The sequence below is a fragment of the Amia ocellicauda genome, chromosome 8 (genome assembly GCF_036373705.1).
Source record: "Amia ocellicauda isolate fAmiCal2 chromosome 8, fAmiCal2.hap1, whole genome shotgun sequence".
In the NCBI taxonomy this organism is placed as follows: domain Eukaryota; kingdom Metazoa; phylum Chordata; class Actinopteri; order Amiiformes; family Amiidae; genus Amia; species Amia ocellicauda.
The window spans coordinates 38,347,640-38,366,625 of record NC_089857.1 but is presented as its reverse complement, the minus strand read 5'-3'; the positions used below and the strand labels follow the sequence as shown (position 1 = coordinate 38,366,625).

At 34.5% G+C, this 18,986-nt stretch overlaps 1 protein-coding gene across 1 annotated transcript in view; it reads right to left on the bottom strand.

The window, feature by feature from the left end:
* The window catches only part of LOC136755286 (cingulin-like), a 33,197-nt gene extending 14,211 nt beyond the window's left edge, over window positions 1-18,986 (bottom strand). The window contains exons 1-10 of the mRNA XM_066711755.1: window positions 18,780-18,986; window positions 18,482-18,626; window positions 18,311-18,391; window positions 17,109-17,198; window positions 16,900-17,009; window positions 15,998-16,083; window positions 14,821-14,950; window positions 14,158-14,310; window positions 13,454-13,505; window positions 8,427-8,515 (exon numbers count right to left, since the gene is read on the bottom strand). Of these exons, the coding sequence (XP_066567852.1) occupies window positions 8,427-8,515; window positions 13,454-13,505; window positions 14,158-14,304 (288 nt within the window). The 5' untranslated portion in view covers window positions 14,305-14,310; window positions 14,821-14,950; window positions 15,998-16,083; ... (3 more) ...; window positions 18,482-18,626; window positions 18,780-18,986. The remainder of the gene's footprint in view (window positions 1-8,426; window positions 8,516-13,453; window positions 13,506-14,157; window positions 14,311-14,820; window positions 14,951-15,997; window positions 16,084-16,899; window positions 17,010-17,108; window positions 17,199-18,310; window positions 18,392-18,481; window positions 18,627-18,779) is intronic.

Genomic DNA, 18,986 nt, shown 5'->3' with positions numbered 1-18,986 from the left:
TTTTCCCCCCACTGTATACGTGTGATTTTATCCATCTAAATCTTCTATCCATCCAAAGAGTTGAACAATTACATTTATTAGAAGATCCTTCACAGTCTGCTTGATTTTACAAAGCATTAATTAAAGAAGACTATAACCATAAATCTGATATTTCACAGAAAAATTATACCTTTTTAGTTTCATAATGACATCATGCATAATTAAACTGAATCTCTCCTAACTTCTGAAACTGGCTTGAATAAGATTCCTCTTACTATCTGACATCCAATGCCTTTTCTTTTTGCGATTGCTGATTATAGCAACATAAGTGAAAACATAAAAAAGGCAAGTCATGATAAGAGTCAAGATGTTTTTTTTTTTTTTGGTCATCACAGAATAAGAACAGCATTCAGAAAGGGGCAGTCTAATGAAAACATCTTTAAAGTCTTGTAAAACAGAGAACCACAGATGCAAGTAGATGTTTTTGGACTGACTCACAGTACTTCTTTTTCACAAATCCTTCTCTAGACCATTGCAAAGCAACAAGGCCTCCCTCTCCTGGTACTTTGCTGCAGCATTAACATCACAGTCAAAAAAAACCTCAGACCGCTTTTTCATTACACACTGCATTTGAAAAAGGGGATCAAAAAGTTGTTTTTGTTTGTATTAATGGTGTTTATAGTTGGTTGAAAAGCAGCTATCCAGAAGAATCTGACTTTAATTTACAGTGTACTTCGGCCAATGAAAATCTGGATTTCAAGGTCATTTCCTTCTTGAGTATTTCAGAGGGAGCGGCGCTTTGTTTACTAGCACCGCGTGTGCGTGTGCGTTGTTTTGTGCAAGCGTGTGAGTTAAGAAACATTCTATGCTAAAGCTAAATCATAACGGCTTACAAAAAAAAAAAAAAAAAAAGAAAAAAAAAAAAGGTTGTAGTAATCAGTATCCATCATCTTCTGCTCTTCCTCGCCATTACATCAATTAATGCAATTGAAGAAAAAAATGTCACAGGCCTGGCAGGAACCTTTTCATATCCTTTCAGGGAGAAGTTTACTTCCAGCTTTTTTCTCTTGCATTAGCTCCTGTCATCCTTGAAACAACAGAGCCCAGCGGTGTCAATTATATTTGATTGACTGAGTAAAGCACACACAAATAAGCGAAAACAATGGACACAAAAATCTATATACGACTCCCCTTGTCAGAGCAAGAGCTTGTCTCCTCCATTTTCATGCTGCACAGTGGTCCTGCTGCTACATGCTTAAATGTTTCCTGCAGCCCCCAAACTATCACCAATTAAGTTACCAGGGTCTTCAAAGGTGTGAAATGACTCCCTCGGCGATTGGTTCTAACTGCTGTTCAATAAATGAGGTCTAATTTATCAGTTTAACTTCACTTTCAAAAAACTAATGTCTCTAGGCACTGCATGCTATTTGCCCTCTGAGCGAGAAGCCACAAATAGTTCTATAAAGTTATTACGAGCGTGATAAAAAGAGGGGGTGGTAATATCATTAATGCATCTTTTATATTCCGCGAGTATAGAAGATCTATGCACAGATAAAATACTAGTTTTCTGTACCATTTCTGTGTCTCGGCCTCACTCTTAATCCCTGCATAAATGTTAAGGACGCCTTTCTGTTATCGGTTATGTGCTCAGGAAATTAATTCCTAAGACTTGTAAGATGTGTATATCTATTATTGACAAGCCAATAAATTATGAAGCATGTGTGTATAATTATGATTATTATCTTCTTTACAAATGTGTAATGACAAAGTATAAGCATTTGTGCATGTGCCACTGGAAAATACAACTACACACTGTGGGCAGGTTTCTAAAACATGCTGTCATCATTAGTTTTAATAAATTTGTGCTGCGAGCCGACACAAAATATCACATCTATTATATGTGTTTGACAGCCTTGTTAGTTTTATTTAAAATATAATTGTATTGTTTTAAAAATATTAAAAATTTACATAAAATCTGGATTTTGTTTTTAATGATGCGTGTGTAAATACAGTACTACAAGAATAGAGAAAGTTATTGCATCAGAAATTGTTTTCATGGACTGAAATATCTACAGCTTTGTACTGTGAAGCAGCACACTTCAAATTCTTCTTTCAAAGTAGACAGGCATGCAGAGGTTATACAAACACTGCCTGGCTTTATTCAGACATTACTATACCCCAGGGTAAACTTCTTTGGATACTTAAACCTTATTTTTGGAAAAGAACACTGTTCTAAGGCCAGATAGTTTTCTGGTATTTTTTTTTATGATAGCAATAATAAAAACTTCAGTAATGCTACTAAAGCATGTTTACATAGTATGGACAATAACTTCAGGATTGATGATCTGTTGTTGGAAAAAGGGTCGAGAGCTAAAGTGCATCAAAGACAAAAACAACAAGCTTAAGGAAAGTCATGCTTTACATGTCATTGTTTAACTCATAAGGTCTGGGCTGATGATCAATCAGATTGTCATAAAATGATTAGGTATTGAAATAATTATTCTGTCAAAGTTAACAACAACTTCACAAGAAAGGGGACAGAAAATAAGAAGAATAAAAGGTCTATTAGTCTATTCCCATTCCCAAGTATGTACACATCCCTTTCAAGACACACTGTAGTTCACCCAACCAAGAGACCATGCAGGATTCAGAAGTGGTTACAACACGATGGATCATATACAAGTAAATATCAGAAGATGCAGACAGTATGAGCTTCCTCTGTGCCTGGGCTTTGAAAACTACAAGAAAGCATTTGATTCAATATATACAAGCTCAGTCATATAAGCACTAAGAAATCAAAATATTGAGGAAACCTATATAACTCGTATTAAATATATCTACAACAATGCTACAAACAAACACACACACATATATAGATATATAAAGGAGAGGAATATAAAACAAAAATACATAGCCTCCATAAAATATCTGTTCAATTAATGTATTTTATTGTTTGTTTAGAGCATTCAGCATGAATATATGTGTAGCTGAAGAAAATTCAGAAAAGATAAAGAGCAATAGGCTTCGCTCTCTCATTTTAACAAGATTCTCATGCTGTTACCAGGACATTTATCTGTATTTTAACAAGACAAGATACTCTGTTAATGCAGTGTAGGAATCACAGGTTTCATGCCAACAAGTCACTGTAGTCCTTAAAGTAGATTTGCCAATTTAAATGGCATCAAAACCTAAGGCATATTGCTGCCTTTATCATCCTAGAGTCGACAGTTATGGCCCAAAAGAATAGACACTTAATTTCAGACAATGACTTCAATGTCCTTAGTGTTTTTATAGATCTATTTGTATTGTAGCAATCAACAATTTCAGCAGTTTAGATGTTAACAGCATCATTTGTTGCCTGTAAAGTAAATGACTATCATAATCCATGGAAAAAGTAATGTTTTAAGTTTCTCATTTGAGAGGAAGAGAATGACAAAACAGAACAATTTATTCTGCTGCTGTAGATGCAATGAGGACCAAAAAAATCATTCCATCTCACTGAAGGTTTTCAGTGGATCATTAAAGATGGACTATTACTTGCTTGTTTTATAATAAGTATGTGTATGTATGTAATAGTGTATATTTTGTGTATTTTTTTTTAAGTTTTAAAATACAATACTGACAGCTAGAATTTCAATATGAAATGGAAAGAATGACCATCATGTGTCATAATGAGATGTTACACCACAGAGCAATCACTTTTAAACCTCGGAAGTCTTATTGTTATTCAATACAGCATGACCTTTGTACCTTGCACATCAGATCTCAGACATATTTTTTTCTAAGTAACAAGAAGTTTTTTTTTTTTTTTTTTTTTATCATTATTGGGTTTTTTAAAATGTATTTTTTAATGAAGACACATAGCATTGTAGAACTGCTCTGCAAGGAAGTTGACAGAGAACACTTCTTTGCTCCAATAATAAAACACAGTTATTGATGGCAACAGAAACCTTTATCACACGAGGAACGCCAAACATTCTTTAAAAAAAGGTTTGATTGGATAGTGGGTTGTTTAATCAGGTACCAGTATTGCTCTATGGAATACTATTATTATGGAAAGCCCAAATCAGACTAACAAAAGTTTCACTTGACTGCATGAAACCTCACTTTGGCTGCAGTCTCACTACAGTGTGTAATATTAAAATCATTAATGTACAAGATAATCCAATCTTATCATTAAGAAATATATTTGTTTTGTACCAACAATGTTTAAAAAAGTATTTCAACACTAAGAACAACAAGAACACCACTAACAAAACCACACCAGAATAGCATTATATCACCATTAATATTACATTCCTGTTATATCCATTTAGAATACAGAGGGAGCAGTTGTTCAATATATATATTTTTATATATAAATACATATATTAGAAAACATACAGTATCTCTAGAGGTCCCAGCAACTGTCTTGTTTATCAGGGATGGGCAATTACCCAGTATGATGACAAGCTGCTTAGCTGAGGTGTTTGGAGTAAAACATGCTTAGAGAAGTGAAGACTGATGGAAATGGACTGAAGCGATTTAAAAAATAAAGTTTTTCACTTATTCTACCAAAAGATGCGGTTTGAACTGGTGATTTGCAGTGAGCATCCCTCATGTGAAGTTCAGGCATGCTATTGCTAACTAGGCTTGTAACTACCACTGTAAAATATGCTTTTGAAGACACTCTGCTACTAATTACATTGATTCCCAGATAAAAAATAAATAAAATAAAAAGTTTACAGTGACTCCTTGAGTCCCCGAGGTCATCACAGAAAAAAATGAAATCCTCTCCACAGGCCACAGTTTGGTGAAATAAATTAAGATAATGATTTATGTTTACGGTTTTAGTCAATTCTGATAGAGACTATAGAGACAAAATGACAAACTGCCTTAGTGGTAAACTTAAATCATGTCAGCCAATCTTTAGTTTTTTTCCTACCCTAATTGCTCCCTCTGTTCATTTATCTTCCTAGGCAATCTTTAGAAGAAAAAGTAGTCCAATCAGTATGTGTGCAAACAACCAGAGATAAAAAGTTTAGCCTAATTTGTCACACTAAATTGTAATGCCTCTTACTAACAAATGGTTACATGTACAGAAAACAAACCAAATGTACATAAAGACAATGGCACTTGTTTAAGACTATAAATTCCAGTCCTAACTTAACTGTGGTTTAGACATTGTGCTATGATAGGAGAATATCAAATATCAACAGTTGCATGTCTCATCTCATTACATACAGTTTCTAGTACATTGAATATAAGTTTACTCCATTTCAGGCATTACTAGCTGTTAGTGTTGGTTTAAATTATTCAGATACAGCAGAAATGCAATATATATCACTTTCATATACAGTGTCTATACTATATCTGTATGTCTACACCCACTTTACACACACATTTTGCTGTATCAGTGCCTCAGAGTTTCATGCATTTACATTAAGATTTGTTTTCCACTTATCTACACACTATACTCCACACTATGAAAGGGGGAAATGTTTTTATTGTGAAAACAATTATATTAAAAATACAAAACTGAAATATCATAACTGGAAGTCTCCACCACCCTGAGATAATACTCGGTAGAAGCACCTTTGGCAGCAATTACAGCTGTGAGTCTGTTGGGATAGATCTCTACCAACTTTGCACATCTAGATTTGGGAATATTTGACCAATCTTCTTTCCAAAACTGTTCAAGCACCACCATGTTCCTTGGGGCGCACTGATGAACAGCAATCTTCATGTTATGTCACACATTTTCATTTGGATTTGCGTTGTGGCTCTGACTGGGTGTCTCAAGGACATTTACCTTTTTGTTCCTTAGGCACCCCACTGTAACTTTAGCGGTTTGCTTTGCGTCATTGTCTTGCTGAAAGGTAAACTTCCATCCCAGTTTCAGCTGTCTTCCAGGTTTTCCTCAAGGACTTTTCAATACTGTGTTCCATTCACATTCCCTGCTATACTGACAAGTGCCCCAGTTCCTGCTGATGAGAAACATCACCATAACATGATGCCGCCACCAGCATGCTTGACAGAAGCAAAAGTGTTCTTTGGGTGCTGGGCTATGTTGGGTTTGCACCAAACATGATGTGAACGAAATTATGAATGACACAAACTGCGCCCCATAGTTTTGTGAAACCTCTACACATGTCCAGGCCAGTATAGTGTGAAAAAATCATTTAGTGAATGAGGAGATGCATTTTAAACACTTTCTTAGCACCACACCGTTTATCTAGCCTGCTGTAGCGCTTACAGCCACATCGTACACCAGTCGCCCCAGCACTGAGCGATTGGCTGCAGCTCCCAGAATCTCCTGCTCAACCAATCAGCGCCTGCTTGACGCACAGGACCGCAGAGATGCGCAACGCGCTGTTGAGATTTCAGAGGAGTATGCATCGGCTCCTCTGTGACTCTCTGTGGGCCACGCTTACCCAGAAACCCCGGCCCTGTGTCGCTAAGCTAAGTTACACGTATCTACGCAGAAGTATATATCGCGCTTCAATCGGTCATCCAGTTTGGAGTGATGGCCTGATCTAGGCAGGGTCTTGGTGATGCCATACACATTCCACTTCTTAATAATGATCTTGACTGTGCTCCAAGGGATATTTAAGACCATCCCCTGATCTGTGCCTTTCAAAGTCTTAGCTTTGAAATGAACTATGCAGCCAAGGGGACCTATAGGAACCAATTAATTTATCATGAAATCATGTGAATCAGTTTTTATTTAATAATTAATTTACATTTCTAGAATTTGTTTTTCACTTGGAAATTGCAAGGTAGAATGTGTATATCAATAATAAATCATTTTTGAAATTCAGGCTCAAAAGGGTGAACATTTTGAAAATGGGTGTAGACTTTCTATAGGCACTGTTTTATATCATATATAATACATTATCATTATTTTGCTACTCAGCAATCCATAGTGAATAATATAATAGTCTGCAGCTTGTAAACCTGAAATGGATCAAACTACTGTGAAATGGGAATCTTATCTATTTCCTGGCGTTATGATTTAATTACAAATACCTATGACATTTTAATTTGTATTGGGTTACATATTACAGAAACAAATCAATGTTCATATACTGTTAATGAAGATAGATCTGTGTGCATACTGATACAGAATGCAAAGCTTAGCTGGTCAACTGATATTGTCAGTGCCAAAATCCTTATATTGCAGCTGTGATGTAAATTTGTCAGATCTATGGAAGGAGTACTCATTGTGCATTTAAAGTTATGAAGCAAAGGGATTAAATGTGTGTCATTGTATGACTACTGCTGGTTAATATTAGATTGAATTATAGAAAATCAAAGTACTGTATTTAAATTGGTAAACAAAAGATACCGTTTTCATTATTCAATTATCTGCCAATATTGTACAGATGAACAGAGTGTATCTGCATTTCTTTTCATACACTGAAATAAAGTCTGGTTGTAAGGCTGTGAAAATGTGAGTCTCTCTAATAAAAACTGCTAAACTCTAAGTAACTAAAGTTGAAATACCGAGTGGGAATCTCTTATTTTTTGTTTAAACATGAATTTGGCTGTGCTGATGGAAGGACACAATTTTCATGATGGTTAAAGTCCACATTCTTGTATAGTCCAAATACTATAGCAAGATAATGTAACCCTCTCATCCAGTTACATTAATAGCTTGATTGATCAGTATTGGTTTAAGTGTTCATGCATGAAGCATGCATAGACTTTAACTACAAATAACTTTAAATTACTTTACTAATTAATGAATTAAAAGAAAATACCTATGGCAATATGAAATATCAACCCCCCATTCATATATAAATGTCAGCATTGCCTACAAATGTAAATACATTAAAATGCGAGTTGTTAAAATAATGCATAAAAATTGTCTAGTGCTTCAAAATGTTAACTTGTAGTTATATACAAAAGCAATTTCTCTTCTCAAATCACAAATTAGTATATTGGAAATCACTGTGTGGCAGAAGTCTAATTATGGCATTAACAATGAAAAATAATACTTCATTCCTCCCCTCCTGTCAAAGCTAGCAGCAAAAAGCCCATGATGTCATGGTGACATATGGGATTTCAATAGCTGTGCATAAAGGATAAATCAAACTGTCGATACATGCTTTTCTAAGCAAAAACTAGAATTTTAGTTAAACAGCAATTTAAAAAAAATCATAGTATCAAATGTCCTTTTTATCTGCTCATACACAGTGGCTCTTTAAATGATGTTCAATAAATAAAAAAAGTAAATCTTAATGAGATACAATTTCAATGATGAACAAAGGCATATAATACCAACAATGTTAATTTCAACAGCCTTTAAATGTTTTTTTTTTTTAGAAATGTTCCACTCCTGGCCCCCCTTTGTATGTGACAGGGCAGTAAGCTTTACACAAAACAATATATGTGTGCATGTTTTATCCTTTACAAGTTCAAAAAAGGTACTCAACAGTCTGAAACTTTAACAGATTTTTTCTTACCTTTAGATCTGGGGATTCATTTTCCGTTTCACTCGACCCTGATAAAGAAGTTTTCAGCTTTTTAAGAAACACTTTAGTTTCATCGTCATCTAAAAAGAAACAAGAATATCCTCAGCATAGTTGTCATGCTCTTTGTAATGTGTATTTCTGTACATTTTTTTTTCTTTACTGTACAGGGTCTCTTTATGACAATGTTTATCATTGTTTGATGATTTACAGAAAACAATTGGTTGGATTTCTCCCTTTGCTGGAAGCCAGTAATCATTCCTCTTGCCTACATGTTCATCTCTGGTAAATTATTGGCCCTTGCTTGTGCAACTACTTTGACAGTTAACCCAGCTGTGAAATGTATTTATTTAGATGTGCTATTAATAGTGGTAAAAATAAGATCAGCTCATTAGTTCTTCCAAAAAGTAAACTAAAATACCATCCATGATCTTAAATGGTAATCTGCACGCTAAACTGTGTGCAGAGTGTATAAAAAAGGGTATAATACCCTGAGGGAGAAATGCAAGAGTTAAAATGTATTAAAAGTACATAACTATAAATATTTTTAAATGAAAATCAAATTGATGCAATACTCGTTCTTATAGGAAACCCAAATAAGCAGCTCGCTATCCACAGCCCTTATTTGTTCGGTGCTTCAAAATGGCAGCCTGTACAGACAAAACATGATAGGGCAATAGATCAAAGTAATAACATTTGCAATAAACAATAGCAGAAGCCGTCTATAAAAATTCCACAAGGATTTACCTATCCATAATTTTTCTTTAAATTTCTGAAAATATGTCAAGAGTAGCCATTACTTTGGATGGCACCAATTAATTTTCACAACTTTTAATGGCATCCTTCAGTGTAAAAAACAACAATAATACCCTAGGCACATGATTAATGATAGGACAGATTAGATTTGTATAGGATTTCAAGTATTTTAGTATTTTAAAGAGTCCCAAAGCAGCCAATCAAGTGATCAAAATGAAATACTCATTCTCAATGAAAGGTGAGAGGCAAAAAAATGAAAAAAGTGCTAAGCCACTCTGACTCATTTCAAAGGCAGGTCATTCGTGACTTTATGACCAAAGCTTTCTGTTGATAGATAACTATTTATTTTCATCTTTAATGTTCAAGCTTGTGAACTGTCACTATATAGTTGTTGTTGTGGGGTTTGTTATGTGACCCACCAGAAAATATTGGATATTATCATTTAAGTGCGTTTAAAACTGAAACTGTCAGAATCATTGAAAAAGTTGCATGTACAAATGTAATGAAATCCATAAAACATCTAGAATGTATCTTCCATTTGAGTTTCAGGTTGCCATCAGTAAATGCATTAACTGCCCATAACTAACTGTAAATTATATTATGATACGGCAAATACATTTTAATTGACGAGTATAATCAGTTGTGATTTTTGCATTTCATTTCTTAGTAGCTTTGGATCTGGACTCGTGGGAGTTGCTGTCTTATCCCACCCTTCCAGTCCACACAGGTATGTATTAATTATGAAACTGTGAAATTGAGCTGCTGAATTACCGAGTTTATGTAGAACAAACATTTAATTTCACATACTGATTTAATTACATATACTATTTATTACAAATTTTATTAGAACTTAATAATAATCAAGGTATTCTTTCTGGCAAAGAACCATTTTCAATTTTGCATTTGAATCTAAAGTGTATCTGGGAAAACACTGCAAAGAATAGAGATCTAAAATATTTTGAATTCAGGGTGGAAGTGACAAAAAAGACCAATCTCAGGTTCTCTCTGCATCACAATGGAGTTCAGGGAGAAAATATTTTTTTATGTCCAGCTAATGATTTGTTGAGGACAGGTATTGGAAGTGTAAAAAAAAAAAAAAAAAAAAACATTTACATAAGTATTTATTACAAAATTACAGGCATATTCACACACAGCAGAGTCAAATTTTTGGATGCTATATTGACAAGACTGCTTGCTGAAAATGAGGAACGTGTTTGAACTCAGAATTAATTAAGAAGATGAGTCCCGGCCTGCTATCAGGTAGTGAAGCAGCGACTCTGATTGTTTTTACATTGATTTATGCTTTGTTCGGCCTCGTCTTCAAATTCTTGGAATGATACCCATTAGGGTCTTGTGTGCTTTTAACCATTCAGCAGACTATCATTAAACAGGCTCTATACTGTCCCCTTTGTAATTGAAAACATACAATTATAACATATCCTTACAAACCTCCACTGTGCATTTTTTCAGATTTGACTGAGATCAAAGTTTTATGTAGATTGTACCCTGGAATCCAAAACTGAAAATTCCCTTGAGATGCTTTTCAGTTTATATTTAAGAAAATAGGAAGGCAGACAAAGGGATCATAAGGAAAGTTTGTCACTTAGAACATGTCATCATTTTCGAGAGATATCTTTGTGTATTACTGCAGACAGATAGATGGGTACAATTTCCTAATGGAAAATAGAAGGCTAGGATTTTTTCCTGTGAAAATATATCACTATGCACCTGTTGAACTGAATTTATATGACAATCTGGGTTATATTTGAATGTTCAAAAAACTATAAAAAAAAAAACCGAGAGAACTATCAAAAATATAAGACACATATAAAGGAGTAAAAATATAGGGCATGGATACTTTCATTGATAAAAACAAGGTGCAACATTAAAGAAGCAGTTTACATGATATACATTTTCCTTTAAACTAATTTTTGCCTTTTGTTTTGCCCTGTAATGTTCAGTGAACAATAGAATCTAAAATGACTTCTCAAAGCTGAATCATAGCAAAAGATGAGATGGCATGGGGGACTACTTAGATTTTCCTGTACACTTCCAGGTAAAAGCCCAGAGTTTCACTTGAAAAATAAATAATCTGCACGTACAAGAGCGAGACAGCACATCAGTGAATCATGTGGAAGACACAGGTAGAAACAAAATGTGCACATCGACACATCCCACAACAGAAAGAAAGAAATGGCTCTTTTAGGTTCCTGTGGAAAAACTTGGCAAAGGCATGAACATTTTCTGAAACAGGATTTTTTCACATTATTATTCAATTACCTTAATATCTGTGGAAGTTAAGTATTCATCATAATCAATTACAAGTCACATACCTGACCAGCTACTTAGTATAATTATTATTATAATTATTAATTACTATAACAGTTAGTTATTTACTTTTCTAGGGTTATCAATTCCCGTCATCACAGAGCAGCGGGGTGGGGTATTATAAATCATAGGCATGCCTCATCCTACTGATGTCTGTCTTGTGGTATTTAAAATATCTTATCTGTGATAACTGTTCCACATTATAGTTCAATGTAAGCATAATACAATGACTGCTTGCTCCTCAACACCGCTTAACATCTTTATCCCTGACTATTGTGTCTATTTGTTACATGAAGACATATTTCTTTCCTGTCAAATCCTGCAGTACCCCTCAACTATTTTGGCTTATGTGGATTTCTCTTCCAAACAAAATACTTGTAATGTGAACATCTAGACCAAAACTAAATAGTAGTTAAACATTTAACTGTCTATTGCATGTTGTTCAAATAATTAACCAGTGTAAGCTGGGCACCCTGCATTTTGTTTTCATAACACGTGCCATGTCCCCAGCTCTTGAATAAATAGTTACACATCATACCAGTCTGAGGTGGTGTGTCTGTATGTGTCAGTATAAAAGCTCTCAAGGAGAAAGAGAGAGAGAGAGAGGGAAAATAAATAAATAAATAAATAAATACATATTTCTGGTTAGTTTTTCTTTTTCGCTAAGCAGTGCATTTAGGCAACTGGGTGTTTTATCTGCGCTCTGATAAAATTCATATTTATGACAATGCCTGGGGAGGGCTTCATGATGTAGTAGCAATATAGTGCGCTTTATAAAGTACAGTGCTTTAAAGTCAAGTCTGTGAGGAGCAACTGCTATAAATCACGTCTAACTTCCACTCACTGGTGCACTGTCCTCAGTGCAGGAGGGAGCCAGACACCTTAGACCCAATACAGCGCATGAATCCCTTACAATTATTCCTGCTTTGATCACACTGCAATCGGAGCCTCGCGGGGGGAGGGGGCCAGGTATTTCAAACTCGGGGTGTTATCAGGATACATGTCTGTTGATTTGTGGGAAGCTAACTGTTTTACGTTCCTGACAAACGCCAGTGATTAAAATATAGTGGCTTTCCCTTGTTCTTCAGATAATGTTGACAGCTGACGGGTTTCCCGTGCTAGTGGACAGACTCCATGCAGATTATTTTTTAATGAAAGCAATGTATTATCTTAGCCTACAAACCCTGCCTCTCTCTGTTAATGTATTCCTCCTTGGCACAACATTAATCTTTAGCTTACAATTATATATATTTAAAAAAATGCTTCCAACTATGTGGAGTATCATTCTTAATGGCAGCAGCACTATCTTGTGTTTCAAATAGCAGCAGCAGGCAGCTTTGCTTTGGCAGCTGTACCCTGATTCTGACTGGTACACAGAATATTGCCTTCATGCTCAAAGAATTTAAGTATTTTAATTCTTCTGGATGAATACATGTGTAATATATTTAAGTTAACCACTACTGAATCAAGGCAAATCATCATTTATTATGCAGAGCCAGGTGACTGTGAAAGTGTTAAATAATGTGACCTGAGGCTAAAACATGCTTATAAATCAATCATTCAGCACTGTTGCATTCGGTAGTATTGCCAGAAGCGGCTCATAATCTGTGAAGATGCTTTTAATTTTTGCCTCAGATGAAAGGATTACAATTTTTGTATTATGGATGGGTAGGCAAAGATGTTTAAAATTTAAAGTGAAAAACAAATGATAGGCTTCACATTAATTGTTTAATTATCTGCAGAGATAACCAATGAAAAAGAACGAGATGCTAACATAGGAATTTTTGCAGAAACCCTATTTTAAGGAGATGTTGTGTCTAGTAGTGAAAGATGACAAAAAGTAGCAGCACAAAAAAGGCAAAAAGAGAGAAACTTAATCTTCAGCCAAAATAAATGTTCACTAATATATCAATAACCTTTGAATATTTTAATTGTACCTCTTCCACTGTTCTTCTCACACTTAAGATGGTCAGAAAGGACAGCTTTCATCTGCAAAACACACATTTTAGAATTGTGATCAATACAGATATTCAAAATACCATGACAATGTATTCAATTTTCCTTTACAACTGCCTCTGGAGACAGATATTGTTATTTATCAACAGGAAATAAATACATTAAAATGATTCTGAATGAGTTTATTATTTGCAAGTCTGTAGCAGATTTAAAACATTATGTGTAAAAAGCTGTACAACCATTACATTGTGCTGGCAAAGACATGGAAAGCCAGGCCAATGTAACAAATACAGCTAAATTCCTGGTTTTGGGAAAAAATAGCAGCCCTTTAGAATATCTAATAAAATGATGATGATGGATGGTAAGAAAAGTCATTAATAGAAAATACAAAATACAATAGCACCCTCTTGTGGCTTAATTGTAGTATCATTGGATTCAGGTATAAAATAAATCATACTATTGAGTTTTGGAGAACTGGCGTTATATATTTCTCTTATGATTTAAAACAAATATATATGGCTGTAATACTAGCAAGAAAAATACTTTTGTTCTTTACCAAAAAATTCAGTCAAAGCAAGAACCTGTTCGAAAATGTTTCTTGATCCCTAAGTAATTTAACTCGGAAAACTCAAACAAACAGAGTTTTAAAAATGTTGTTTTTAGGTTGTTTTATTTTGATTCCTACCTCCTTGGTTTGGAAAGAATTAGGTAAAGGGCCCTTGTTTTCCTCAAGGGCAGTCTGAAGCGTTTTTCTCAGTTCTTCAATCTGGGTTTCAAGCTGTCTTTCAGAAAGCAGTTTGTCGGATTCCATCTTCTCTCGTAAAATGTCCATATTCCTCTAATCAAGAAAAACAAGAACATTTAAGGACTGTTGCTTTGCACCGCAGTAGGGTTTCTAATTTCCAATTGGCAAGTGGTTTAAAGTTTTGATTTGAGCCCTTGTCTATTAGGATGACAGTATCCCTGGACCAAATCAGTTTGACCCATCTGTCAATCATCAGCTCACAGCAGTAGCTCTCGGGTAGATTGATTCCTCTGTCAAACAATAAGCCGACATTAGTTATTGCTATTGTAAATATTTTTTGCCATTGAAGTCAAATTTAATAAAATAATCAAAGTGTTAATAATACAATAATACATTATTGTTACTATTTACATTTCTATAGCTACAAAAAGTCAGACATTTCTTTAAATATTAACCATGTGTTGTATAAATTAACTTCTGATATAGAACCAGGACATTACACAGAATTTGTTCCCCCCTTTCTCTGAATTCATACATGCATATTGCATTTAAACTACTAACTTAAAAACAAGAAACATGAAATAAATGTCACTGATGTATTACCAATAACCATTTTCAAAGACATGCAGTGCCATAATATCTTTGGTTTCGGCTTTGTAGTGTAGGCATTCTATCTTCTTCACTTCAGTGAGTTTTAGTAGCTCATTTATCTTCCGATCCCTTTCTTCCAAGTCTGCAAGAGCAAACATTACAATAAAGCTAATCACCTCTGTAGTGAGGCGTTACATAACAACACATCACAGCTATCAACTTCCTGCAAACATAAAACTTAATAGACTGCATATGTTCAATATGATTAAAATGGAAAATTTTGCAAAGGAGTCAATAACGGTTAGAAAACAATTGCTGCGCATTGATCTAGACAAGGAAGTACAATAATCACAAGACAGTAATTAAAGAATGGGTAAACATATCATTGTCTATTGGATGGCAAGGCATATTTTATAGCTTCTACCAATTTAGTAGCTTTTCCTATAATTGCAGGACTTTCATGTTGCCATTTTTAAGGCGTAATCGTCATTAGTGAACATTAGCAATACTGTGGATGGCTTGTATTTGTAGTTAACACTTTAGTTTGCTGGAGATAAAAACAAAATTCAATCTGGACTTTCAAAACTAAAAAACACTATTGCTTGGTTTTTTATAAATTATGTAATGCATCATGTTTTTCAATAGGGAAATACTGAGGTATCTAAAACATCTAGTGAGGCTTTACTGTATGTTTTTGTCCCAGAGTTTATTTAATTATTCAGTCATACTAGGCCAGACCATTCAGTGGCTCTTTCCCGTGACATCATAAACCGAAAAGGGCAAGAGGCACTAATAATTAGGTGCCAGTTTGACAAAGATCATGCTCTTATGTCTCATGCCAATACAATTATTCTTTAAAGCAGATCACTTTTATCAGTTTTACAACACAAACTCAAGATAAACATACTTTCATGTTACATATTCACATAACCCACACACACACAACATAGAATATGTGACAGAAGGATAACAAACTAAAACCTACTTCCATAGTATAAAAGAAAAGGGTTTCCAAATTGTAAATCAGTAGCAACTCAAATAATGCAATTTTAGCAATCCAATAAGTGGATGCACCTCAAGTTTAAGAAAACAACCTTTGTATGTCATTCAAACACTGAAGGAGCAGAGACATTCAGTCAAGCAAAAACAGCCTCAAATAATTCAAATTGTTCAGATAACAGCAGCCTACCTTTCTGGGCTGAATCTAACATCTCCGTTAAATTAGTTATCTCTGCCTTTACTTGGTGTAATGACTTTTCCAGTTTTCTCCCTTTCCTGAAAAATACAACTTTTCAATCAGGACAGGAAATGCACCGCAGAGGCAAAAATGAAACTACCGCGCCAAGATTCTTCAAACATAATGGGGAATAAAGTCTCACCTTATATACATGGTTTAATGTACAGTACAACAAAGACAAATAAAGGAACTAAAATGTCAAACTTGCATGTAAAGGGGGCACAAATGTCATTTTGAAGGTAGCCAATTTATTTTTGTCATGATTTTCTGCTCTGGCAAAAGCTAAAGAATTTAATTGTACATGTTTTCCTCCTTTTTACAAAAAATGTTTTTCAACAATTCATTATATTCAAGTTGTAATGAGATCCAGTACTACCTAATGACAGTTTAAAAAACACCCTACCTGCCTAGGGTTTCTATGTTTAGAATGATTAACATGTACATTACTACTGCTTCCTAATATCCAACATGCTGTTTGGGAAATATTTTGGTAATATACAAAGGAAGCACACAAAAAAACAAAAAAAACGTATACCTAATTTAAATCCATTGCTGTCATTTGATCAGTTCTCCACCCAAGCAAATATACAATCTCTAATCTCCGTTTCTGAATTAAACAGTTTCACAAATACTCAAATCTGCCTGTCCAAGACTTGCACACAAATAATCTCTTGTGAACAAATGTTCGCACACAGTGAAAGTAAAATGTTTTTCAAAGCTGGACAAAATTATAAAACTAAGTGACACCAATACATATTACCAAAATAAAGTTATACAGGTCATTTAAAGGTACAAATCACAAAAATACAGATTGTTTTGTATATATTCCCAAAAGAGTAGATGCATACAAATACCAGCTGTCTTCTTGAGCTGAAATTATGTTATTCATGTAGTTTAAAATATCCTGGTTCAGGTTAGCTAATCGTTCTTCGGTCTGTTTAGCATAATGAATAGCCTTGTTCACCTAAAAAAGAAGCAGCAGATGTCAATAATCAGTTTTTGAAGCAATGTTCTTTGTATCTATAGAATAATGTCAAGCAGCTTTAATTTGTGATAGGCATACCCTTGTAGTTACTTCCTCAAATTCACCATCTGTAATTTCCAATGCTCTTTCTTCCTCAGATGAAGAAAGCGCCAGGCTCCTAACAAAAAACTGCAGCAGAAAGGCAAAGAAGCTTGAAGCATAACTTCAGTAAAAAGTATCAAACTAGTGTGTCTGTTAGAAAGCCCTTTTAAAACATTTAAAATAACTTAATTGAGTTTCCTCTTGATTTTGCAATGATACACATTTAAGTAAAACACAACTGAAAAGTAGTATATATTTAGCGAAATAGAAAATATGTAATATTTAATCATGAAAGTGTTTACTCTATTACAAGGTGAGCCTGTGTCTCCTGCTTACAGGAGGAGTTTTATGGGTGTGGGGTATCATAACCCATCACCACATCTCTAAACATCAAGAATGTTGTTTTGATTGCTTTACAAAAAACCACATTTTTAAAAGGAACGTCTGCGGCGACAGAAGTTAAATGCTACTTTTCTTTTATATGATGGTAAAGTGTGAAAGAAACACACTTGGATTGTGGCTTGGATCAAACCAAAGCCTTGACCCATATTGGAAACTTAAATTCCAATACTTAATGCCAGCTTTTGTTTTACACAGGATTGTTCCTTCTTCCTCATATATACTTGCCATCAATTTGTTAATTTGCATTTGGCAAGGGGGGTTGATGTTTTGATGAAGTCCAGATATATATGCAACACCACACACCTAGGCAAAGTCCTGATATAGTTAAACAATGTAACTAAGAATAAAATCAAATAAAATCAATACAAAATGATCCAACAAGTGTGACGGAGGAATCTCATATAAGGTTTTATCTTCAAAAGCTGTTCTAGAATTCGCTTTCTCTGTTTGCATGTATTTTGGTAGCCAATGATAAACACTGACATTTTGTTCTTGTATTTGCTTCTCTTTGACGAGTCTTTCAAAAGGTCCTCTAGCTTGTTCTGCAAATGCATGTCGCCATTGAAAACACACAGGCATGTTAGCCCAGCATTGGAAAGAATGCATTGCATGCTTGTGTATAAAGGGGACATAAAAAGAATCCTAGTTTTGCAAAGAAACCCGAAAAACGTTTAATTTCACAGTTTATAGCATGAATTTAAATAACTTTTGCTCTGACAGAAAATAAACCAAGTGCATTGACATGATCTTTCACATCCCTAACTTACACATCATAAGATAATAATACAAAATCTTACCAGATCTTCTGCAAACTCCATATTTGAACTTGATAGATTTTCTTGAACAGGATCACTGTTTCTTTCATAGTCACGTATTGCCTGGAACATTAAAAGATAATACTGCAATGCTACACAACGTTATGAATATGAGGTACTTAATAAAGTGTGTATGGGGGGGGGTTATCTTACCAATGAGACTCTGTTTCTTATTTCTTCCAGTTCTTCTTTAATGTCGTTTTCTCTTCGGATGGTCTGTAATTCCGCAGCTCTCTTCAAACATGCATCAGGACCCGCCATCACTGGACTCCATAAGTAAGGATGCCAATTGAACTTTCTAATTCCCCAAAGAGTAACAGTTTAAGTGTCTTAAATGCTTTCTTTACGAATATCTTATAATTCGTGTAAAGCCTGGAGACAATATTCAGTGTATCCACTCGAGAAAGATTTGCAAGAAAAGGAGAAATGGCTACATTTTTGATAGACTTACCATTTATTAAAGCCATTGCACGTTCCCTTTGTTTATGTAGGCCTAGTCCTAACATGCCCCGAGTATTTCATTATTAATAGCCTACTTTATAGTAATTGTATAATTATTATCGTCCTTAGAGATTCATATCATACATCTGCAGACTTGCTAATGTCAAATAAGTCCTGCTGCAGTTAAATCTGTCTGTACAACCGAGAGGAAAATGAA